A 27,213-nucleotide genomic window follows, 5' to 3' on the forward strand; every position below is an offset into this window, starting at 1 on the left:
CTCTTCAGGAGAATCAATTATCTCTGCTGGTAGAATACCTGCAGAGTTGTTTAAATCCTGCAAAATGCCACTGACAGAATATTAAGATTTGCATTTAAGGGAATGTGACAAGCAATGAAAGACGGTGTACAGCAGCCCACACCACATATCAGATAGCGTTATTGGACTGTAGCTACCAATAAATGACATTTACAGTAGCATAAGGGTGCTGAAATCCTTTTTTATTACATTCATCAGGGTAACCCTGGGAAACATAAACCATTATGACGGCAATATATGAGACGCAGTGTGATAAGCCTGTTTAGTGTTGTATTTGCACTTTATTCATTTTTCCTGCAGGTGTCCTCTTTGGCTTTGGCAGAAGTATTATGTTCTTTTCACTGAGACATAATCATGTGTTGTTACTTGTCATGATTGTTAGCAGGGAATACCATTTGTGCCATATTCTCCACTTTTATAATCAAACATGTTGACACCGACATTTTATTTTGAAAATAAACTTGCTTCTGGATGGGCTGCAGGTTTATTTAATGTTCATTTAGCCTACAAAAACAGACCAGGCAGACAGTGGGGGGGCGTTGTTTATAGATGGTTGTTAGAATTAAAAATCAGGAAACTCCGAGCAGTACAAAAGATGAAAAAGTCCAACTTGGGTGAATATATTTATAGGCACTGTACATGTATAACTGCACATACTCATCTAGTAGTTACAGTAATAATTATAGCTTAGAGATCAGAGCACCAAATACAAGTATTGGTATTAGAGCAGAATTTAAAAAAATCATGCTGCACCAAATGAAAGAAGTTCACTTGAACCTAACATCCTCAGCTTTTTTTTTTTCATACTGGTGAAATTAGTGGACGCAAGCCAATAAATTGATTCAACTAAGATAACAGACATTTTAAGTAAGTTAATTTGATTTGAGGAGGAATAAAAAAAACAAAACAAATCCAGCATGCAACAAGCCCGTTGTTATTGTCTCTGAATAGCTGCATTTAGTTTAAATAGTGTCAAGAATTGCAAGTGTGAATCCAAACACAGCTGCATTTAATCTTTTAATAATAAAAAAAACATTTTATTTACATAAATTACAAGAAAGCACACACTGTTATACCAATCGACATTAACACACGTCCTTTATATTGTCTAGTTGCCTATTTTTCATCACGTTCACTATGGTTAGTCACACATTTTGTTAAACAGAAGGGCTAAATTCATTTCATAGCATTTTTTTTTGTCAGTGTCTACAACATTTGGATATATTCACAGCACTGTAAGGACAAGATAAGAACAGCCTTTTGTTTTGTATAACACTATTGCTTCACAACCACCCATTTGACAACAAGACTCTTTAGGACAAGGCACGGTGCATTTAATCACATCTATCTGTAAACCAAGGAGATCACAGCATATTAAATCTATACAAAAAGGCTTTACAATTGATACATACTGCTCGCTGTAGGATCATCATTTAGCTTTCACAGTTAAGGGTTAACTTTGCCACGGTCAGTCACTCTGCCCAGACAGAGTTATCTCTCTGCAGCATGTCGGATGGCATGGGGGCTCCGTCACACACAGCCTTGTTTAATGGAGGGATGACTGATGATGGGATGGTCTCTTGTGCTTAGAGAGGAGCGTTTTTCACAAAGAGGACGTGGTAGAGTCCACCACCTCACGGCCGTTACAAACCGCTGGCACGTAGTTGGAGGCTGATCCTGAGAGAATAAATACAGCGATGTTAGCCAGGCGAGAGATTGTTCACTGTTAGGAAAACTGCAAACCAGAGATAAAAGCTGTGAGCAAAATTATGGAAATGAACAGTCATGGGCTCTAAAAGTCTGCAGGTTACAGTCGGTTTCTTCCACAGTTCCAAAATGTCAGATTATATGTTCATGAGTGGCTTTCAGCAGCGGGGGAAATAACTTTTAACTAAAGTCTTCCATTTTATGTTATTTTGTACTTCTAATCCACTTATTACTACACTATAGTATATTTGACGGCTACTACAAGATTTTACAAACAAAATAATCAACTCATAAAATATGACCCATTGTTAAATATTAAACTACTTATCAGTATATAATACAGCTACAATAACAGATGTATTTCGACTTTTACTTAAGTATAAGCCCTGAATACTTCCCCCGCCTCTAGCTCTGAATAGTTACATCAAACATTCATATTAAAAGACTAAAATATCTTAAGTTCAGGTGAGGCAATAATGGTTAAACCGGTGTTAAGCTCTCCTAGCTCTCAGAATATGTATGTGTGTTTATTTATTAAGCCTGGGCTGTGAATTAGTCAGTTTATTAATAAGCCGTAGATAAGACGTGCTCTTATCCAACATGAAAAGAAACATAATGACTGGATTTCAATTGCTAAGCCATTCTGATGCAAAACCGCAGGGAAAAGCTGAAAAAACATACAATATTTTCTGATTGTCATCCTCAGGTTTATGCGCTTATAGTCATGTTTCATTAAATGATATGCAAAAGCCTCGGAAACAAGTGCAACATGTAGCAATACTGTACAACGTTTCACAAAGCGCAAAATTCTCTCTAAGTCAGGATGCAATTGTCTTGTTGATTGCGTTGTTATTACTCACAACCTATATTGGAAACCTAATATGTTGCCAGGTATCAGGTTGCAGATGAAACTGCGAACAGATGTCTTTGTGCAGGTGTTAATAATTTCTTGAGTGTGCACAGTGCTAGAGAGAGCAGTAAGCAGCTGATATAGATGTACCTTTAGAGTAGCTGGAGCTGGGAGCGGAGGCAGAGGCAGACACTGTGGCACTGAAGCGGTTGGCAGTGACTCTGAGAGAGGCCACATTTTTCTGGGGCTGAAACAGGATGATGTGGACTTTGGGGGCGAAGAGGCAGCCGAGAACCACCGAACCACTCAGGCTGACGGAGATGCACATGGTGGTGGTCTGCACCTGTGAGGGGAGAGGGAGAGAGGGGGGGGGGGGGCAGAGAGTGGGCGATGATGAATATATCAGCTGCACTTGGATTTTCTCTATTTTTTTTTTTTTGTCTTCAAAAGGACTAATGAAGTTTGTTCAAAGGCTACCTGCCCCCAGACCCCCTCTCACACACACACCTGTTACTTCACTACAGCCTTTGATCCAATCAGTTCACTCACTTTTTTATTCATTTCCCTCTCTGGTTACCCACAGATCTTGAATCCAATCAGTGGCCTTACCTGTCGCTCCTTTTGTGGTTACACTGTAATCATTTAACCAGTAATTTCCTTCTTTGCTAAAACTCACTCCCAACTTAACCCCCCTGTCACACATACACTGTGCACCCTCTTCATCACATAAGTCCTCCTCCTCCTCCTTCTCTCACCTTGTTGGACTTAACACGGGGTTCAAAAACGATCTATATGTCCTTCACCTCACCTACCTCATCCTAATGACACCATTATAAGACATAATTATCCTGCATTACAAATAAATACATTAACAACCGATATTAGCTTGTTGGTCTCCCCTGCCTTGGTATTAAATGCAACTTTTATTGGTCTTTTTTTGTTTTTATGTGAATTAAATTTGGTCAAAACATATGGCTCACCAAACAAATATTTTTTTGGTTAAACAATTGCTAAATTTAGAGAATTTGTCCTAAATTTAATGTAAAGTCGCTGTATCTCGAAGGGAAAAAAAACGGAAACGAAAACGTCCAATGTCCTTTGTGTTTCCTACAGTTATTATGCTTGAATTATTAGCCACATTTCCATTTTCAATTATGCGTGCGTGTGTGTGTGAAGTTTTCAGTAATGAATTTTAGCAATTCTAATTGTGTATCTGTGCGTGTGTGAATATGAGGGCAAGAAGAAGAATGTGGAATAAGCACAGCTGGCTGTCCTGGAAAGTCAGGGCCTTGTTAGTCATATTTCAGCTGCTAATGTGAGCTGACTGCTGGGGTCATCTTCCTGAGCACCATCTCTCTCCACCCCACTGGTTACCCCTGCAGTCCAGGAACTTCTATTTGAAGAACCACAGCATGAACTGAAATCCCTCCTAAACAAATCGCACAACAACAACACTGCTGAAATATGAGAAGTTCTCACATATTTAAGCCTAAGACCACAAACATAACTGGTGAAAACACCACCAAGACTGTGGGTAATAATAATTCACTTGTCTTTTGTCTGCAGATCATTATCTCTTCCAGCCATAAAGATGTCTTTCCAGCAGCTACTTCCATTTAACACTTATCACTGATTAAGCACCAATAGGACATGCTGCCGCACTGTGTGAACCCTATTATGTTGTTACATTAAAAATGACGGCAAAGAGAATGAGGTTACACTTTTTACTTTATTTAATGCTGAATTCCTTTGATTATATTTATAAAATTGGTTAAAATTGTTTAATAGATATCTTTATAGTTTCTCAAAAGATATTTGCCTCTTAATATCAGTATAAGTGCATATTTTCATTTATTTTTACACTTTCCTTGTTTTTTTCTATTATGCATTATATCAATTTGTTGAAAAATGTATGAAAATGAATTTAAAAATGAAGACTGTATTAATGAATCTATAATCAACCTCTTTCACATACTTCAGGCATTGGCTATTTCTGTGGTGATAATGTTGACTTTTGATGAAGTGAAATGCACGGGGGAAGGAGCCTTGAAATAAAAATGTAAAAGTTTCTGGGCACAAGAGAATATCTGTATCCATCTGTGAAACCTTGAGTTCATCATGATTCACTGGGCAACAAGGCTAGTCTCTCATTAGAATATTTCTGTGCTATCCAACCCTAATTTGAAATGTGGCAACTGAACTCACAGCCATTATTATTGGTGTCACACAGAACCAAAGCATCAAGGTCTCTGTTACACTGCCAAACCAATCATTCTTTCAATTACTCTGTGTGCTGCCTGTCCAGTATGAAGCCTTATATTCTACAATGTTCAGCCGGTCTCATATATCCCACTGAGGATCAGGAAAGGTAAAGGTTTTCGGTTCATATTTTGGGTGCCAGGATGGCTGATCACAACAGACATGAAAAGCCTGGGGTACCTCATGATGATACAAAGCTTGTGTGATCCTAGACTTCCACCCATCTGTTTGCACAACAAAGGCCTTGTTGCACAGCCTGACCAAATGCTGTGGCAGTACCCTTGAGTCTGCCTACGGCACAAGCACTCATAGCTTACATGGTCTGTCAGCTTTATGCCTGTTGTTTTGTCTGTTTGTCTTACTTTACGCTGCATGGAGAAATACATAAGTCCAATTCATAATTCATCCTTGCAGCTTGACATTTTCTACTTCGGATAAATAAATGTATATTTAAATTTTTGGCCCGAAACAGTCCAGTGATAGTTATGCATATTGAGCCTATTTATTCCTCGTCATTTGTGTGATCCAGGGTAAATGCAGCCTTTAGCCTTAATGGCTAAAGGCTGCATTCACTTTATTTACTTTGTACCCTTGTGACAACTCTGCAAGCAGATATGTCATGTTTACTCTGACAATTAGGCAGACAGGGCCTCTAAGTAAGCCAGCATTTCCCTGCTTACAATTATTTTTAATCATCAGTCATAACGCTACATATATAGGGCCAGTTGTGATGCAGTCTGTAGTCTTCGCATCTGAAAACAAAAAAACTGTAAAAACAATTTCCAGAATTCATCTTCACCTTAAATGTGCCATTAAGCATTTAGTAATGTAGTGATACAATGAATCAGTTTGACTGTCATTAATTATTTCTATTCGTATATTCCAGCCTGATCTGTCTCCAGAGTCTTTGTTCTTGTCTTGAAAGATTCTTCAACTCCCATGAAATGAAAGCTCGCTCTTCCATGGGTCTGGGTGACTGTGATCAAATGGAATGTGAAAGTGACACCTTCTTCTTTAGGAATGATAAACACACTAGGGATAGTCATTTATAGACTTTGTTTACATTATTCCACAAGAGTGGGTTTGAGAAGTTTCTAGAAATATGAATAATAAATAATGATTAACCATTTTCATAGATAGTTACCCTGTAGTCGCTGGCAGTGACATAGAAGATGGGCTGGAAAGCCAGCCAAATGATGCAGGTGGTGTACATGGTGAACCCAATGAACTTGGCCTCATTAAAGTTTTCAGGGCACTTTCGCGTCTTGAAGGCGTAGACAGTGCAGAGGATGATGAGGATGCAGTTGTAGGTAAGTGACATAAGCATGCTGGTGTCCCTGCTGTTGCACTTGAGGGTGACCACATCTCTCCTCTCTGGGCCCACCTCCTTCCGAACCCCTGGCACCTCCACCAGCAGCCAGATAAGAGCCACTAGCAGCTGGCAGGAGATAAGAGCGCCGCAGATCGCTACCTGGGAGGCAGGGCTGATGAAGCGCGGCCGCTGGGCGCCGTCCTTCACCCCGCTGAAGATACGAGCTATACGGTTGGTCTTGGTTAGAAGAGCTGAGTAACACACTGCGAACGAGGTGCCCAGGCCTAGTCGGCGTAGTGTGCAAACAGCGGTGGAGGGTTTGGTGATGTAGATGAAGGTCATCAGATAGCACATCAGCACTCCCAACAAGAGGATGTAAGAGAGTTCACGTCCACTTGCTTTAACCACAGGCGTCTCATTGTGCTTGAAGAAGAGGCCCACTACTGACAGAGTACACAGTATACCAAGGCAGGAGATGGTGACAGGCCCAATGGCCCAGGCATCCTCCCACCGGATGTATTCCTCAGGCAGATCATAGCAGCCAGTCAAGTTAGCCAGGGGCCACTGACCAAAGCTGCAGTCAGCACAGGTGAACTCATCCTGGAGGTACTGGTATGGCTGACAGGGGATACAGATCCAGCAGCACACATCTCCAGGCTGCATACTCTTCACCTCGTTCTTCCTGCAGGGGTCGCTGCACTGGGAGGTGGGTGGTACGAGGCCTCGCCAGGGAACCATGGAGGTGTTCAGGGTCAGGGTCTGGTCCCAGTAGCCAACCTTCCTGTAGATGAACTTCCCATCTTCTTTGTGGTAATGGAAGATGTTGTAGCGGCTGATGCTGTCGCCGAAAGAGTCAAAGCGCACCATGTTCTCTGTGTCTGCAGGTCTGAACGGAGCTGGTAGGAGGCAAAAATACAGTAATGTTGACTTAAAGCGACAAGATATAAAACAGACAGACAATAAAGAAGATAAAGATAATAGAAAATAAACAACCTCTATGCGTACAATGTGTTTTGTAACTTAATTGTTCTGTGGATAAAGTCTTATCAGTATATAAATGAGGTGTGTGAATTCATATACTACTATAAACTATATGTACTATATACCATCTTCCACCCTGCTGAAGGATGATATATTGTAGTAGTAACACTAATTGCACAGTACACTCTACTAGTATTTTTACTAATGCTTAAAAACATTAAAATGACAACATCAAAAATGTCAACCACATATAATTACAAAATTGCTGTAAATACCCGAAACCCTGGTTTCCTGCCATTTAGGCTCATCCAAATGCGAGTGTTCATTCACCCAACAACTACCCAATGTTCTCAGAATAGTGTGTTCTAGATAGTTTCCCCTCCCACTGATTCCTTCATGCTAATTTGTGAATTATTTTTGCTAATTGAATAATTACAGAGCCCTTTTCAGTGCTGCAGAGGAAACCATTTGAAGTCTTAATCCAGTGCCACGCTTATTTGTGACCTTCATTTGCTTTACATTAAGACGTTCACAATGAATTTAATCTCATTCTCAGCTATTTACGGAGCAATTTCAAATGAAAAAGGTGCATATAACACAGGCATTCTTGCTGTGTGTCTGCTTTCATTGCTGTGCGTACCTTCAAACTTGGTCTTCAAGATGAACTCCTTGTAGAATCTCTTTCCATTACCTGGTTTCATAGCATCACAGACCTTGGATGTGTTGGAGCATACAGCTTGCCTCATGTTGTGCAGGGCATAGGCCATTGCATAGACTGCATTTACCACAAACATGATCTTGGATTCCTGCTCAAAACTTCCATCTCGTAGGCTGTTTTCGCTGCAGTCAGGTTCCTGGAGGCTGCAGCCAAAGCGATTCTCCCAGTATTCTTTGAACCACGGGTTTCTTGTGTTGGTGTATGGGTTCAGCTTAGTGAAGTAGTCTTCAAATTCTCTAATTGGGTAGGAGGCCAGCTCGATGGTGAACGCCCCATCAGCTGCAGTCTCGCTGCTCCTCACCACACTCTCCTGCGCTCCCCATCCATCACTGGCCACCCAGGTGAACGAGATGTTCATGCGAGCAGCGGCCACCAGCAGCTCGCGGGCGTCTTCACTACGAGTGAAAAGGATGACCACCTTGGCATTGGACTTCTGCTGCAGAGAGCGGATCACATTGTCGTAGCCCTGGCGGTTCATGGAGCGGCTTACTTTGGCTGAAGTGGCGATGCAGATTTGACGAGTGCGGGCCTCCTGCTGGAAGGCATCAATGCCTGTTTCACCATAGTCGCCCTCTGACGCCACTGTTGACACATAGGTCCAGTTGAAGTAACGCAGGATCTCAGCCATAGCCTTGGCTTGGTAAAAGTCAGGGGGCACAGTGCGGGCAAAGTAGTCATAGCGGGTCTTATCGCTGAGCTTTGAACTGGTGGAGGCATAGCTGATCTGAGGGATCTGGAACAATCGCAGGAGGTTAGCCACCTGGAGAAACAGAAGGAAAATATTTCATTGGGTTTATCATATTGTTTTAAAGCGTCATTTCTTACTTAGAAGGCTTTTATTGATATATATTTTCAAAATACTGGGTTTTATATTGGCTTTTACAACAGCCTTTATACACCCAGCAGACATGGACATCATTAGCATTCATTCAGCAGTTGTATTTCTGGCCAAATGTTTGTGACTTGCCAGAACAATGAGTGTGAGCCAAAACAGTAAAGATGCAGGGTGAAAAACAAAAATATTGAGATGAAATACTTTAAAAAGCTCTGTAAAGCTGAGGGGGAGAGTTGGTGGATAATTATCTGTGGGTTTGTCACACTACAAGCAGCCCCTATCACATGGCCACTTGGCCCCTTTTTTCGATTATTATTCTAGAAATATTGATGATAGCCACGTTAGCAGATCTAGAGCGATACAGTTGCAGATGTCTGCTGTATAAAAATTGCTCAATGTTACAACATTCCACTGGTTTAAATGTCACATATGTTAGCTGTCAACAAAATGTTGAAATGCTGCTTTCTTCTCAAGTCTTTTTGATTTTTAACTTGCAGATATCCATCTGGGCTGGTCTGTAGGTGAAGTGGCGCCATTAAAGGGCAGAGCAGCTGTCTGATGTGCTTCAGGTCTGTGGCGGACGCTGGCAGTGGAAACAGCTACAATCCAACGTTCCTCTATCTCAAACTGTTTACTCTGTCAGGGATCCACATCACCAGCAGTTACCGCCACACATCCCTTTACAGATAGTGCCAGATAACAACAGCAACAATGGCACAGAGATAAAAAGTCTATCAGTGCTCTTTGCTGTTTTCTGGAATTAGAGCCATTCAGTCAAGTCATTAAAGTCTCATGACAGATTGTGCCAGGCGTTATGATAGCAACGTAACCCAGATAAATACATTGATTTCCTAGTGGAGATGATAGTTGGTGGTGCTGAGTTTAACAGGGTGGGATGATAATCTCTGACTGAAAACTCAGTCAGGCATCCATGCTGCACACAAGCCTGCTGAAATGATTGTGTCAGAGTCATAACATAAAGTCACAGCAATTATTTTCCCACACGGCGTTACGAAGCTCAACAGAGAGCTGGTGAAACCTGTCATTTTGCAGTATTCCTCAGGGGACGCAGTGGTGATTAGTGAATAGCTTCAATATGACTACCTCCTCCCTAAGGCACCATTGTATGCCCAGAGGCTTCCCAAACAATGGTATCCCCATGGATGTAATTGGAACCTTCCACACTCACACTATGTCCTATTAAAAGTATTGTTAAATATTCAACTCATTCCATCCAACCCACGAGAACTTAAACAGATCTATCAGTCCTTTCTGTGATATTATAAATCTGACATGTTAGATACTGTATGTGCACTAAGATCACAATTCTCTGCATGTGGTGCATACCCTGAACATGTTGCTCAACAATTTCTTTGAGTGGCGCTAGTGGCATGGCTCTAGGGGTGACCGTGTTGGTCTGTCAGTCGGTTGTTCCATCGCTTTGGTCCAAACTGAAATATCTCAAAAACCATTGGGTGGGTTAATGAAATTTGGCACATACATACATTCATGTCCCCCTAATGTTAACTTGTGCAATTATAACTTTGATGATCCCCTGACCTTTCATCTAGCGCCACTATCAAGACAGTTGTTTTATTCGTCTAATATCTTGGATTATGACGGAACTAATGATTCATATTAGCCTTAGCTTGACTGCGTGTTAAGTGCTAAACATTCAGCATAGAATTGCTAGGTTTTTTGTTAGAGCATTATCTAACAAGGTATATATGACAAAGTGATTCAAATAATATAATATTAAAATTTGCATCCAAGAACAGATAATGAAATCATTATAAATAAAAGAAAACAAAATTTCCTTTATCACAATATCTTATCATTGCTAAAATGCTAAATAAGGTAAATACTCTACTTGCTGAATATTACCATGTTAGCACTGTCATTGCGAGCATCTTAGCATACTGATGTTAGCATTGAGCCTGCAGTATGAATACAAAGCCTTATTTGCTTTTACCTCCCTCAAGAGCTTTCTTGCATGACCCTTTTGGATCTCACAGTTCTTTCCTCCAGACACATTCATCTTTTCATTGCTAAGGCCAGCGTTAACATAAAGTGAAACATTTGTAAACATAGATTAGTGGACAAAGAGAGAAGACAACTTGGCATTGTATATGTAATGCAAACACAGCCTATTTTGCCTCAGAAATTACTGACATTAACCCTGATCTGCGAGCCAGTGTGCTTAACCTCCTTTAGCTAAAACACCCCAAAGACAAGAGCCAGCAGAGAGCACAGGCATAAGCTCTTGAGGGGATGAATGGAGTAAATATGATGTATTTAGACAAGCGCGCTGCACCCGGCAGTGGTCCTCTCTACTGTTTGTAGTAGAATATAGGACAGGGGTCTCATCAAATCACCCACTGAGAGAAGTGATTTCTGTTCTTCATGTATGGAGAAGCCTGATTAGATCCCTGCATGTACTGATTCATTTATGTTGCCTGGTATGTATACAGTGTTTTGTGTGCAGCAGGATAACGTATGAGTCTGTCAGTCAGTCACACTTGCATACTAACAAGATACCTTCCTCATGCAGGATTTTCAGACAGGCGGTTGGCCTTCATCAATAGATTCTTGGAGAAGCTTGACAGCGCACCTTTCAGGACAGCACTGGAGTGTGTGACAGTAACCGTCTGTTCGTCCTCATGCGGTATTTCCCTCTCACTCTCTCCATCGACAAGTCAGAAAAGCGGCTCAGGGGCACCATACTGTAAATTTGCTCTCATTGCATGACACTCAACAAACTCCAAACTTGCATTTGATTTCTTAAAGAAGTCTCACCACTGTAGTAGATGGTTTAGTTTGTAAGCAGCTTTGCTGACTATTTGAGCGACACTAATTTGATTAACACTTTTACATTCATCTTAATCATAACCAAACCCTACCTATAATGCTATACTTTACCATAACCTGAACTCATCCCCTACAAAGACACAGAGCACTTTAGCTTGTTTGGATCACAGCTGCAGTAATTTGAGGCACCAATTAGGTGCTCTTCATGGTCCACTGGTTTGAAGTCCAAAACTAGTCCCCAAATGTGACACATATAGCTTGGACCACTGTATCTAATAAATAATGACAGGGGCATCACACCACAGCCTCTATGTAAGAGGTGGTCTGATTATATTTTAAAGCACCCTCTTGTATATATGTTCATACTAACTATATATTATTATTACTATATGATATATATAACTATATTCTCTTTTTAGAATGACTGCTGTTGTCTGATTAGCAAGGATAGTGCCCATTTGTTGAGTGTAGGTGAAGTGTACATACAAAAAAATTGCAGTATTTGCAAATCATTGCATTAATTAGATTAATGACTTCATTAGCGTTACAGGTCATATCTAATACATCTTGGTGATTACAGTAGTACATTAAGTTGTTAAAGTCTTGTTTTGGTTCCTATAGTTAGTAGGCTCATTAGTGAAACAGTGACTGTTTCCTATAATGTTTTCTTTTTGAACAGAAGATGTATACTATGTATAACATCTGACGCTCGCTCATGTGGGAATTCTTGAATCCTTAATTTTGAATTCCTGAATCGTTGGGTCTCTCTCTAAATAAAAAGTTTGGTCTAGACCTGCTCTTTATGTAAAGCGTCTTGAGATAACGCTGTTGTGAATTGGCGCTATATAAATAAAGATTGATTGATTGATGGTATACCTCTTTCTCTTCAGTGTTCCTTTAGACCCACCCTGTCCAGTTAGTCTCTTTGCAGTTTAGCAGGCAGCAACTGAGAACACGCTCCATTATATACATAATAATGTTTTATACAGAGATTAATACAAGAGTACAAATTCAGCATGTCACCATATATCAAGAAAAATGGTTTTGCTGATCACCATTGCTTTCAGTGGCTTGTTTGGCAGACAGGGGCACCAAATTTGGTGCTAGACTAAAACGTAAAAAGTAAGTGGATGCACCCATGGAATTATGACCAAATTGTAGACAAGGACTTTTATTATTATGAGCATTGTCTCAGATTGTTATGTCCCAAATATTCAATTAAGTTTTCAATTAGTATTAAAAATCTGTTTTTGAGAATGTGATTGAACTGCCTTTCATACAACTGAATTAAAGACACTTCATATCTTGCACTGAAACGGCTCTGTTATTCTTAGTCTCTATACTACTATATATCATCCCATTTTCATCCTCAACGGTAATCTTTTATTCTTTGAAATCCTATTTATGTGTCTTTTATGTTCTCTTGCGGTTCTAACTCATGACTCATATGTCATGTGTATATCACTTTGAATTGCCCCGTTGTTGAAAGGTGTTATACAGATAAACGTCCCTTGCCTACAGCTTTAGTTTAACACCCTCTCATTCAAAAAAAGTGTTGTGCTGATTGTTGCTTCATTTGGATATTTGACCTTCACTACCCAGATTTATGTGTTCAGTGTGTAGTATGATTTATGTGTAGAGTTTGATACGAGGCTGCTGACAGTTCTCTGTGCTCAATGAAATCTCAGTTAAAGACATATATGAATAAGCAGGACTTGTGACATACACCGAGCCTAGACTTGTCAGTAACATAGAGGACATCTTGTTTCCAGCAGCTAAACTTTTTAAATTGAGAAATTTGCATATTCATAGATTCTGTATATTTTTAAGAGGGAAAAGAGTAGATGTAGTTGTAAGAATTTTCACCAAGTTTTTTGGGGGAGAAAACATCAGAAACAGATTATGATTCAAAGCAGAGTACTTTTCAGTGTCTTAAAACACTGGCTGGCATGGATTATTCAGCAGAGAAATGCATTTATTTGTGCCAGTAAGAAAACATTTACAGGTCCCTAAGCTTTCTCCTTCATTTTTAGCACCAGTTTTACTGGCTTCCAACAAATGTATTACATGACAAACAGGCCAAGAACAATATATAACGTGCTTAATGTTTACAGCGTGCAGTGTTCACAGCTACATGGGTTTACAATCCGCTCACACTATGTCGTAGCACTCTCCTGTGAATCTTTACAGCAATAATCAGTAACACTACAGCTACTGAAGCAATTAAACATGTCAAAGTAGGCTGATATTTCAAGGACAAATGGAATAGGTCCATTGGAAATGTAATAGTTGTTTATTATTTGTTATTGTAGTACTGATGTCTAGTTTTAGGACAAACCAATAAATATGGTAGATTTGTGTTGATATCTAACCAGTCATAATATAATCAATAGAAAAAGAATGCAGGCAAATAACATGTTCAAGCTCTGCAGACTTTAGTCTTTAGACTTATAAAACCCTGAGCTCTACTGAGATTTGAGTTAATGCTTGATATCACGTGTACAAGATGCATCGTGAGGAGCAGTTTTGTGGGATTCCAGGTCAGTATTCCTTCAAAAGAGCAGAAGCTTTGAGGAAAGAAATGAGACAGCTGGAGCCTGAGCAGTCTCTTACTCATGAGTCTGTCATGCTTTTTTTCAACATGGAAAGTCCATCTGTATGTCCCCGAGGTCCCTGTCAAGCTGAGCCCTACAGTAGATACAGTAGATGGCATGCAGAGTGCAACTTCAGGATGCACAGAGCACCAGCTCAGACACTTACCAAAGGTCCAGAAATACATGTTATGCATAATGGATATAATGCACATCGTTTCTTAGTTTGGTATGTGGTAATGTATTTGAATTGTGTTACTAAAATGTGACAGTTGCAACTAATAGCAAAACCTTGGTTAAAAAATAAACGTCCAGTGTGAATCATAGAGATGTTTGCATAAGTACACACAGCGCAGTGCACATGTGATGGCATACAAACAGGGCTGTTAGGTAACGTGGGTTTATTGATGATATTAATTCATCTGGTTGCTGAGGAAAAATTTATTCGGCACAGTAGTTGAATTTGAGTACAGAGAAACTGCAAGGATTTGTTTGTTACCTAATCATAATGTCTCTTGTCAGTGTAGTACTTTGAAAATGCCATCTAATTCCAAAAAGAAACACAGGTAAACCGTAGCTCAAATTATCCGTGCCAAGCAGTTTCAGGTCCTATTTGGGAATAATCTAGTTTTTTTCTGAAGATGAGAAATTTTTCATGTAGAAAGAAAATTACATAAACATACAGCGAGGAGGGAAATATGAAGAAGGCAAAGGTTAAACTTTCCTGAATGCCAAAATACACCCAAGATGAATAAAAAATCCTTGCCTTTCGTTGTGAGGTGTCCTCAGTTCATATTAGAAAATGACAGTCAAAGATTCACTGAGCATCAAGGCTAAATCACTGTACAGTAAACTGCAGAGAGAGGTGGATAAAACTAGTGTGACTTCTTGGACATGCAACAAAGACAAAAATATGCTTCTAAACTAAAGATGGATTTCCTGTCTTTTCTTCCATTTGGATCTACTTTGTCCTCTGATTTGAGGCACCCTGTATGAGCGTCTTCAGTATGATTGCAGTGCCTCTCTCCATCCAAGGCTGATTCTTCCAAATTGGAAAGTGGATCTTTGCAGTGCTGCATACCTCTGTTGCATTTGCTCATTTGCATTTGTTTTTGCCAAATTATCGCTCAACTCCAAGTTCATCTTGGCATTTCCTTGTTTATATCCACTCACGGTAAAGGAAGATTATAGCAGCAGCAGCAGTGCAGACCCTTTAAAAGCCTGTGTTATTTCATCATTTATCTGCTGGATCAGCAACCCATCTGTCCTACAGCTGATGAGGATCATTTTTAATTGAAGCAGCTTCTTCCATACTAAGTTTTAAACTGGGTGTAAATATGTGTAATTTATGGGAGGAGAAGAAAACAAATGCTCACCTGTTCATTTTATAAAAATAATTTGTCTCATCTAACTCCATTATGTGTCCTCTAGAGCACAGGACCGAGAGCTCTTTGATGTGCTAACTACACTTTGCATGTTAGCATGTAAATATACAAACACACTTAGGCATCATTAGAACATACACATTAATGACCAATGGATGTTTAAAGGAATAGTTCTACATTTTGGAAAAATTCCCTTGTTTGCAGCAGATGCATATGTAAACAGGTATATTTCATTCACAAGGAAGGAGATGGGCAAAAATACTGCAACCATTAAATGTGTAAAAACAAACTACAGTATTTTTGGATTTTAAATATACAAAAATACATTTCCAAGGGAGGCTGAGATCATTTCACAAACTTCCAATCTATACGTCGATTATGAAACATGCATTTCCAACACAATGAGCTACAGTGTTGTTCAAATAAAGTGGTTTGGTATCAATAAAACATATGACAGCACTAATTAAATAGACAACATGAGGCTACCTGTGCAGGTGTTGGACTGGTAGCTTATGGTTGACATAATGTCTGACCTTTAATTTGAACAAATATGTTAAAGTGGTAAATGGGACTAATGCCAACCAAAAAACACTTGAATATGCGTTCACATAACATGAGATACTACTGTGAGTGGAGATTAGCCAAGGATTTTGTGATTCAAATCACTCATTCACTAAGTTTTGAGGGACAAAAGATGTATGACTATTCACTGTCAGTGTGGTAAATAGCAAAATGATGTAGATGACATTTCTGCTGATGGATGGTTAAGCTGAGTAGGAGGCTGCTAGAGTACATTTATAGAGTAGAGCAGCATCAGTAAACATGACGAAAATCCCTGCCTGGCCTAGATCAAACAGTTGGCTATTAACAGGTTGGTTATTTAAGATAACTCCTATACTAACACTTCCTGCTGATTCATATTCATATATGTATCAACATCTGGCCACTGTGTTAGTTCGTTGATCTTCGAGGACGAGGGAAGACTGAATGGGCACAATGCCTCCACTCAATCTTATTTTATCAAGGTATCACGAATGCTCAGGTTCAGATAAGACAGCAAAACAATTGTTAGACACATCTATAAAACAATGGTTTAATCAATATGAAAAGAATGCTTCCAAACTTTTCAAAATTATATTCCGAACACACATCAGATGGCATTGACATCTACAGAATCCCCAGTTTTCTATCCTGTAAAAAGAACTTCGGCAGCGTTTTTTTGTGAAATCATCTTACACATAGTATGAAGGACATATGTGCTGGTCTGGTCTACTGCCAATGAGTCAGTTTGCATATATGTGACGTCATAATGCAGACTGTTTCAGGGAATATATTCAGTATTTTTAAAATTGAAAAGTACAGAACACTGAAATATTCTGAGAATATAAAGCCACTCCATCAAGTCCATCAAATACAATTCACAAATTACTATTTTGTATTTCAACTGTGTATTTTGAATCCCTGCATAAGGCCATACTGCATATATTCATGTCTGTGGGTCAGAGCGGTGAATTAATATTAGCGCTTCTATAGCTGGGAGTGCAGCAGCAGAAAGAAATGTGTGTTGATCTGCTTGCATGTGCTATTTCAGGAGGCATTAAACTTACATCTATTATATCCTCCCACCAGCAAAACAATGCTCACCACAAGAGCGACCTTTGGAGCCACTCTGAAGTACAAGGATGCATCTGTGAGAAACGCTGCTCTCTGTCATCTGCTTGGCTTAAAGATTTGAAATATCACTTCTAGCCTCTAGCACTTACGAAACAAACTTGATAAGTCCAGTAATTTTTTCTCGTTATTGAGACTGGAGTGCGGTGCTACAGTCACACCATCTTAAGCAGCATTCTACATAACAGCCACAGGTTCTGAGCAAAGACTTGTAATTTATTCCTGTGATACCGTGTGAAAAAAAGAACGGTTTTAAGACAGGCAAGATGAAGGGATGTGCGTCGTTAAATCGATAGGCTAGAAATATTATTGACCATGTGGGTCTTGACTCCAGCCGACCTTCCAGTCATTACAATGTTTCCCTTCACTCTCAATGACATTCTGATGTGCTAATTAGGGCGCTGAGCTGTTTTCTCCGAATGTGCTGAAACTTCTATTTCAAAAATAACAATCGGTAAGAGAGAAAGAGGAGGTGCGAGAGTTGTGTGTGTGTGTGTGTGTGTCAGCCACAATATCACATGATAAACAAGACCCTTTTGAAGGTAACACCAAAGCAGGGTTTTTTTTCACCCTACGCAATCTGTGAAGACGGAAACACAATAAAGATAGAGCCCTCTCCAGATTCTCTGCACGACACATCAACAGATTTAATAAACCAAACCAAACCAAAAATATTAAACATCAATATACGGAAGGAGAGGACTTTCCCAGCAGCTTCAGCAGTGGCAAGACACAGTTTGTCTTATGATCTTAAAAGATTTAGTGTTTTTGGAAACTAGTTTCTCAATAACTATCGTCTGATGGGAGAAGGGCTCATACAGGAACGCCATACTATGTGTTTGATTTACAGGAAAAAGGCAACTGAGCGTGCCTGCAAGGACAAGGATTACCACAAAAATACTCCTTTGTGTGCTTGTGTGTTCCATTATGGATGTGCAAGAGTTTCAGTGTGGATTTGTGCTAAAAGTTGATTGCATTAAGTCCACGTTGAAGACAAAAGCTGCGATAATGCCTCTAAGCAGATTTCAGCTTTTTTATTGTGCAACTGTGGGCGTGTAGCGGCTTGTGAATTTGAGGATACAAATCTTTTTTTAATGTTATTTTTGCAGAGAAAGTGTGGGAATAGATCGGAATGATTTCATTGTTCTTTTTTCCCATTATGTTTCTATGTGGGTACTGCTTGGTTAAATTCATAAACTGTAAAAATGTGTTGGCTGATAGCACTGAGTCATCATTCACGGTTGATTCTATACAGCTAACATCCCAGATGGCAATAAAGACTATTTTCAAAAAATGAAACAGTGAGAAGACAGAACAAGGACGATAATATAACAGGATGAATAAGAAGATGGTGAAAGCCTCCTAAATATTCCCGGGCTAATTATGAAAGAGAAGGCTGAGGAGAAGCTGGCTTGTTTCCCATCATCTTTCCCACAACTCATCCTTGGCCCCTGCCACAGACAGCGTCAGTCTCCTCTCCACACGCAGGTGGACATATCGCTGCCAGCCAATGGAGATGCACCCCACAGATGGGAAAAGCAGCTTCTCTCAAACTTCCCTGGGACCGTCTCTGGCACATGTCCTCCTCAGTTTTATAACGCTCTTCATCGCCACAAAGTAGTTCTCTGGGATAAATGGGGACTGTGTAAATCAGTGACCTCTCAAAAAAATCCCACCATGGGTTTCTCGCCGCTCTCACGGCTCAATTCATTATCGTTTCCAGGAACTGTGGGCGCTGACAAAGAGGCTGTTGAGCATAGTGACGGTAGAGGTATGTATTCAAATTCATACAAAAACACTCAAAAGCAGTGGGTTTCTTTTTGAATGTTTGCGACTGTGTGGTCGCTGAACACTCACTCATTCAAAGGGACACACACACACACACACACACACACACACACACACACAGCCCTTTTCAAGCTTCTTAAAAACATGCTGTTCTTTTGTCAAGGCGTCATCTACATTACGGAAGAGGGAAGTCTATATTATCCACTTCTTTCTAATCGAAGAAGCCCTGTGTTTATAGGGGGACTGCTCCAACATGATTAGGTGGACACCCTCAGTCCTGTCTGTCTGACCGTTGTCTATCAATGAGTGTGCTCTCCATTCAGCTTTAACATGCTGACATGGAGCATTCATCACTGCAGACTCCTGGCAGGCGTCTATAGGTTGGCTCGTATTCTGACACTGTTTTAGCAGACATCAACGAGGGAATCACAGTCAAAGAAAAACACTACACGAAAGGGTACCAAGTTGTTAGAAGGGGTTGTTTGACTTTTTGAGGTATGCACTTATTAGTCACACATCTGTCTGTTAATATCTTTGGCTAGTTACAGCCAGGATATAGTTAGCTTAACTAGTCCAGTATTGAACACCACAACTTGTTGTTTTTAACCTTCAGTTTTTGAATGGATTAAACAAAGGGGATGAAACATGCTAATTAGTGACCTTCAGATGAGCATTTTTTTTAAGTTTTGGGGCAGAACCAGACAAGCTGTTTCCATATTTTTAAAGTCTCTATACTAAGCTTAGCTAACCGTCTCCTGGCTGTAGCTTAATTTTTAAAGGACAGACATTTAAGTGGTATCCGTCTTCTCAACTAACTTTTGTCAAGAAGCAAATCAGGATTTCCCACAATGTTGAACTATTCCTTTAAAATCAGAGCAAGTAATAAGATTGTTTAATGAAAACAGGACACGTGTTAAAACAAAAATTAGCGGTTGGTTGTATGTTTCCGCTAACCAGTCAAGTTGTAGTTTACACCCACGTCTGTCCATAAAATATATGAAGGGATGATTTTGAGGGAGTTGTTCCTCATCCCAGTCAAGGGTCTGAGGATAGAAGATGTCTTTTGCTGTACAGATTGTGAAGCCCCAAGAGGCATTTTTCTATTTGTGATATACGGATATATTAACAAAATGTATTTGACTTAACTTTGTCAAGATTTGCTGTTCTTGTTCTGCTGTGTGTCTAGGGTTGGGGTTAGGGTTAGGGTTATTAGTGTCTATTAGTTTGTAAGTTTGTTAAGAGAAACAAAATACAGTCAGGTTATTTGTATGTGTTCATATACTTGGCCAATAATATACAATCAGCACACTTTCAAGGTGGGTACCAAAGTATCTGTCAAAACGTTCTTCCCTTTTGCTGTTTTTTCTTTTGAGTTATGGCGTTGAATAACAGCCAGAAAAAACATTATGATGTCAGAGTGAAGTTGACCAATAACCTTATGGTTGTAAAATGTCATCAATTTATCATTTTATCCCGTTTGACATTTGTCTGAAATTTTGTCATAAATGAATTGCATGTGAATTCTTGAGCTATTGGGGAAAAAAACAGTGACCTTGAACTTTAACCACCAAATTCTAATTAATTCATCCTTGAGTTTCAAGTGGCCGTTTGAGCAAAATTTGAAGAAACCCCCTAAAGGCGTTCCTGAAATGTCATGTTTAGGAGAATGGGATGGATGGACAACCCGAAAACATGTCTCTGGCCACGGGAGTCGTTGACGTACAGACATAAAAAAGTGTATTTAGATTACAGTAAATGAGTGAATTGTTACAGTGATAGTTTTAATCTCTGAGAGGTCAGGCATTGTTAGAAGTGTATAGTTATGATGTGGTTTCAGCCTATGCATATGTGGTGTTTGAATTTAGGTTGTGCAGTTGTTGTTATTTGGTTTATCAGGATCAACTTATCTTTACCTACGAGTATACCTAAATTAGTTGTATATTTGTTTTGTTTGGTCACTTATGGCCTCTTGGTGGACTTAATTAATTCCCAAACTCTTCTCTCTTTTGTCAATCACTGAAATCACCAGCATCATTTACATATTTACAATCTACTACCAATGACATGGTCTTCACCCAACATCTAAAACTGAGTAATCTGAAATGCGCTTATTAATCGGACATTTTCAACAACTATGCTTATGGCGTACAACGTCGTTTTTATACAGAAGCATTTACACTGATCAGACTGCATAAACACTGCTGCATATTCATTAGTGGTGGTTCAGTCATCAGCAGTTTCAGATGTGATATAAAATATTCATGCGTGTATGTCACGTGTGACCATTTTCAACATTAGTCATGCTGTATGTGTAACTGTTGCATGTAGTACATGTTTTTATTAGATTTGACTTTTTTCGATTAACTACAAAACAGGGATGATGTGTCCCATCTCAACATTTATCCAAAATAAACAACTTGATATCCTTACATTTTTTCGTAACGGGGGTTATAGTGGGAGAGAGGAATTGTCTAATTGTGGCATGGATTTTGCTCTTACTGTTAAAGCACAAAGCTGGTGATGCATGTTGTTTCGCCACCTTTTTAATTTGGTTGAATATGAATGTGGAGACAAACCACTCTGAGGTGTCCCTCAGTGTGATGTCAAAACTAGAGAAAATAAGTTAGGGAGCAGGGTCGGTGACATGACCAGCCAATTGCAATAGCAGTTTAATAAGGGCTACTTTAGACATAATAATACTGGTATAATACATAATATACCAAATCATAATATATAATTACACTAAATCACGATAATTGAAAATAAAAAGGTTGAATGATACTTTGCTTTAGCTATAAGAAAAATTAGGAAAAACAATCTACAAAATGTAGTAAATCATCCTCATCGACATCTTTTCTATTAAGCTGTAATAATATGTTTTGTAGATAGTGAATGTCCATTAGCTATAATACTACACTAGCCAACCAATCTCTACAGGTACAAGCATGATTGACATTAGCTAACTAATTGTGTGTGTGTTTGTATGTGTATAATAAATGTGTTGTGAACTGAAGTTAATGGAAAATTATACCAACACACTTTGTCTCTCTAACACCCAGTGCATCATGGTAATTATTGCATGTGAGGGCAATCAGAATTAATTAATTATGCTCAGATGCATTGCCTCTGGCAACCTTTCATACGTGTGTGAAAGGTCAGTTTTCTTCGCAAGACAGCAATGAAGTCGCTGCCAAAGTGATGGATGTCTCTGTGAATGTGGATACATCAAACAGAATCATCCCAGGTGGATTTTTATTCCAGCCGAGGCAGAGTCTCCTCTGCTGAAGGCTCAGTCCTCTGGCCCAGTAAAAGTGGAGATGTAAGGCATTTTCAGTAATCATCTGGATTCGTGGAAGTGAGTGTGAGGTGTGAGTATGTCTGTCTGCACATTCAAGTTCATCCATTCACAGATTTCAGACACATCCTGACACTCTTTAACAGATGGAGTAAATATGCAGTTGAAACATTAGGACCTTGGTTTGGCGAACTGGTTATAAATGAAACAGAAATACAAGAAACTGAAATCAAATCAAAGAAATCACAACCCTACTGCTAGACAAGAATGTGACTATTGATTGAGTACTTGACGATTCTGCAAAACCCTGAATTATGTTGTCTTTTTTTTTTTTAAATGTTTAGATTCAAAGCAATTTTTTTTAAAGTCTCACTTTCTAAATTGTGGTTAAGTTCAAGGCATCCAGGACAACTGGTTAACTAAACAACTCAGGTCAATGTTTAGGAAATATCATGACTAAAATTCTACACACACATCCATCACCACAATTTAAACTGAATAGCACACTTTTTCTTGTGATGGTACTGAATGGTGGCACTGGATGTAAATTGTGAGTTGAAGAATCATCCAATATGGAATGGGCTGGGAAATCCATATGTCATGAGCGTGATTTTCACTTCATTAATCTGTGCTGCTTGCAAAACTGGATCGCTGATATCAGCATTTTCCTTTATTCGCACTTTCCTACCACCGGGATACGTGGAATTTTGCATTATGTGACTGTGGTAGTATTGCAGTGCTGCATGTGTTGCTGTTTTCTGTAAATGCATACAAATGCAACCAAAACACTGAACTTGTGAGAGAAAATAATTTGCTGTTTTACCTGAATGGAAACATCACTGTAGGATCCCCCGATGACCCCAGAGATGGCCAGTGGAACCTCGTTCTGGATGGGCCTGGAGCCATCTGGGCAGATGAAGCCTGGATCATGCACCTTGGTGAGGGAGGCTCTGACGAAATCAAGAGACTGCTCCAGCGCATATGTGTCCTTCGAGCAGGTGTCCAGGATGTGGGCCCCCAGCTGGAGCCCGGGAAGGATGCGATCGCTGGAGTTAATCTCATCAAGTGCCAGCAGCATGGCTTCCAATCTCTGGATGCCCCGCGCCTCATTGATTTTACCACAGTCCTCAGTCCCATCGCCTTTTTGGTGCACCGGGAACAGGCCCCCAATCACCAAGTCGCCGTCCAGGATGATCTCACGTTTGGCTGCGGGTGGTAGTCTGGAGATGTTGGGCAGGACTCCTAGTACCAGCAGCTCCAGCAGGAGCATGTGAAGAAGCCAATAATGGGCAGAAATGGCCAACGACCTCGGGCAGGGGACTACACTCAGCATGGCAGGATCAGGTGGCGGGGTTCAGCTGGTTGAAGTAGAGAGAAGCAGAGGTTCACAGGGTCTGGAGGCAGATCGCTTTCAAGTCTTCTCTCAGTGGGTGCAGCATGGCTGATAAATCCTAAGTGAATGAAAGGAAAACCAAACTACCCAGTTAATCAAGGAAGAAGCCTATTTCACTCTGATCTATCTATCTATCTATCTATCTATCTATCTATCTATCTATCTATCTATTTTTAACAGCATATGTGAGCAGAAAGTACAATCTAACTGCTGAGGAATGAAACACAGCGGAGTAATTACATGGCAGTATGTCTCAAAATGTGCATTACTGACGGCCCCCAGCAGCTTTTATTTGTGCTTTTTCGTCACAAATTTTCATTACTACCGCCATCCTCTTCCAACTTTGTGCCCACAGTGTTATTGAAGATATGAAACAGTCGCAAACAGTAATAAATTCTGCTTTTACGCCTTGGTGGGACTGTTGTTTCATATTCAGTACAAGCCAGTTTATATCTACACTATCTTGCGGTTGTTCATAGTTTTCCTATTGATTTTTGCACAGACTTGTTTTTTTCTTAGTTTAATGCAATCTATAGAAACGTTACAGACAAATAATGCTATTACTGGACCGTTGAACCTAAGATTGTTTTGTCAGGAGGCTGAAATCATCCAACGAATCTTATGAGTTACTTTTTGAAACGAAACATAAGTAGAGATCATTTCAGCCAGACTCTCTGGATTTCCAGTGTGAAATAATATCACTGCAGTTTTATCTGAGAGACAAGCTCAGACTTACCTCTGCCGAGTGGCCACATCAAACATTTATACATATTTAAGGAACCTCTCAAGTAAAGCATAATTTCCAAGCTTACAACAGAGCTATCACATAGATGGTGGTTCTCCTCGATGGCTGGGGTTGCCATGGAAACATGGTGGGTAAAAAATAAGGGTTGGACTGCAGGGAAGTGGGCAGCGAGACACATATGCTAATATAGATTCCTATCATGTCGAGGTTACAGGTTTTGGTCTCACCAGGAGTTGTTATGATGTTTGATTAGGGAGGTGGGGCTGGTTCAATCACAGTGGGCTTAGAGCCCCCCCTCTACCACCAATCCTGTTTCTTTCAAACACAGTAGGCATTCATTACATCCATCAAACAAACAGATTGATTTAAGCAGTAGGTACTCGCATAGAGGCTGTGGACTTTTAATGACTCATAACTCAATAGTCCTCTTTTCAAGACTATTATCAACATATCTTTATCACAGAAAACATCAGCAGTATTAGTCATTATTATTTCAAAATCAAGGGGAGTGCACAAATGAATCAACAGAAATTGCCTGTGTGTCTGTTTTTGATTTTTTTTTTTTTAATCCAAGTTCAGAAGAGTCACGCTGGTAAACCCACAGTGCTTGGCTATAGTTTGGGCTATCCAATGTCCTGCTGCTCCCTCTCCATTAACAAGCAGCGGGGAGCTTATTAGTGACTTTTCCTACTATATCTCACAGTGTTGTTACTGATATAATAACATTACCTAAAAATGTGTCACCTGTAGACCCAAATGCATTATCAGCTCTATTATTAGTAGACCTCTTAACAGTCACATTGTTCGATCTGAGTGCGTCCTGTTTCCTGTGCTCACAGAGGCAGAAACCCTCCCCAGTGCGGTATGCTGGGGCAGGTTACAAAATCACCAGCTCCTGCAGCTACACTGAGATAAGTTCATCTGGTGTGTGTGTGTGTGTGTGTAAGCATATTTTTACAGGGACATTTAAAGAATATCCTGTGACATCCCAGGAGCAGTGCAACCAACAAACAACAGAGAAGCCGAGGGGGGAAAGTGTAATGAATGCTGAAATTCCCCCCAGATAAATATTACATCAGGCTGTGGGTGGAAAACCTTATGGTACATTGATGGATCTACTGCACCCCTCAGCAGGAAAGATTACATGTCGTAACGTGTTAAGTTTTAATGTAAAATCTGTCTCAGACCTGCTGTGTGTCCTGGAAAGTAGGTGCAGGTGTTTAGTAGCGCTACGTCACATTTACCCTATTATTAGAACCAAGGTGAGAAAGTATGCTTGAAGAGTTCAACATTACCAGTCTAATTGCCCCTCTGTGCCGCCTGTCGGGGCAGATGGGGGATTTCTGGTTGCAAAGACTAGGTCACAGTGTGAATTAATGGCGCAATAAGGAACAGCCAATTAGGCAGGCCTATGCAAACTAGGCCAAAGTGAGGCTGGAGGTCCAGAAGAGCCTCTAAAAACCTTCAAGAGGTGCAAAAAAAGTGTGAGGGGTCTGAAGTGGACATGAAATACGGCTATCAAACCCATATTTCCTACCAATATTTGAAACGCTTATTAAACGGGAGCAGCTTGCATGAGCGTTCAATCTAAGCCTCTGATTAGTTGTAAAGTAGCTCCTATCAGGCCTCAATCACATCATTAAAACTATCTTGATGTAGAAACGGCTGTCACACTCACGCCCAGCAGCTAAGAGAGAGTCGCTCGCTCCCCAGATGTCTGAGCACAATATTCCCTCTGAAAGCCAAGTTCAAAAAGAAAAGGCAGTGTGCTTTTCTCAGCTTTGAACCATCAGCTAATGCATTACTGCAACCGCCCAGGACAGAGAGGATTTCGCCAAACATTAGCATAAAGAAGCTTTGAGAACACCATTCCTATTTGTCTTGTCCAAATATAACTAATGTGTATCGTGTGACTCACCGCAGAGTCGCTTTCAGCAATGATGGTGATTGGCACGTATAATCGCTGTATGTGCATGTATCTGTGGAGAAATACAATGCTATTCATATCTGGAAAATGATCTAAAGGATAGTTTGGAGGGTGAGGGACCAACCACCTGTTTGTTATTGTTGACTAAATCCTTTATGATCATGCAAAACACATCTATTTAATGTGTCATTTGATGCTATGATGTGAAATTATGTTATTAACGATCATTTTAACCCCTCGAGCATTTAGACTTTGCTATCAGGCTTGTTTGGCACATAGCCTTTTACAGAGCACTTAAACGTACATGACATGACATTTAATTTAGTGCTTTATCCACTACACATGAATCATTAAGCCCGTTGAGTAATAACAGCCTAAGAACAGCACTTGCCCTATGAGATTTATTTAAAATATTGCTCTCCAGTGTTTATGTGCCCAACACTGATAGGGGTGATAATTTCATTAAAATTTATGGAGTACTTTTTTTGTGCTCATTATAATGACAAAATCCACAAGATGGATTGTGGACAAAATGTCATCCTTTTCTCAAATAAAAACAATTTTTTTCTTCAGGTGATATGACACAAGAGAGCAGTAAAATGAAAGTATCCTGGAAAACTGAGCTATTTAGTCAGAGGACAGAAAACAAATCACCCTTGACATTTAACATTATGACCTCTGATGAAGGGCTGGAACGAGACATTCAAAGCAAAATAAATATATTTAAAAGAAGAAAACAAGAAAGAAAGAAAAAAAGCAGCGCTGCCATAACTCCAGTAATGATTTCCATCATTATACCACCTCCAGTAGGGACACAGTTTATCCCTCCACCTGGACTTGTCAGCTGAAGGAATTAGGATGCCTCTACGGTGGCCAGCAGCCAGCTGAGTGTGAATTTGAACGTAGATC

At 39.9% G+C, this 27,213-nt stretch overlaps 1 protein-coding gene across 1 annotated transcript; it reads right to left on the minus strand.

Moving 5' to 3' along the window:
- Positions 1-1,642: 1,642 nt before the first annotated feature.
- On the minus strand, positions 1,643-23,572 carry grm2b (glutamate receptor, metabotropic 2b). Its single transcript, XM_070838489.1, has 5 exons — positions 23,063-23,572; positions 7,789-8,626; positions 6,000-7,063; positions 2,747-2,939; positions 1,643-1,716 (listed from the first exon to the last, which is right to left on the minus strand). Exons 1-5 carry the CDS (start codon positions 23,570-23,572, stop codon positions 1,643-1,645), a joined length of 2,679 nt encoding a protein of 892 aa, XP_070694590.1.
- Between the last annotated feature and the right edge of the window lie 3,641 nt (positions 23,573-27,213).

Source organism: Pempheris klunzingeri, chromosome 2, assembly GCF_042242105.1.
Source record: "Pempheris klunzingeri isolate RE-2024b chromosome 2, fPemKlu1.hap1, whole genome shotgun sequence".
NCBI lineage: Eukaryota > Metazoa > Chordata > Actinopteri > Acropomatiformes > Pempheridae > Pempheris > Pempheris klunzingeri.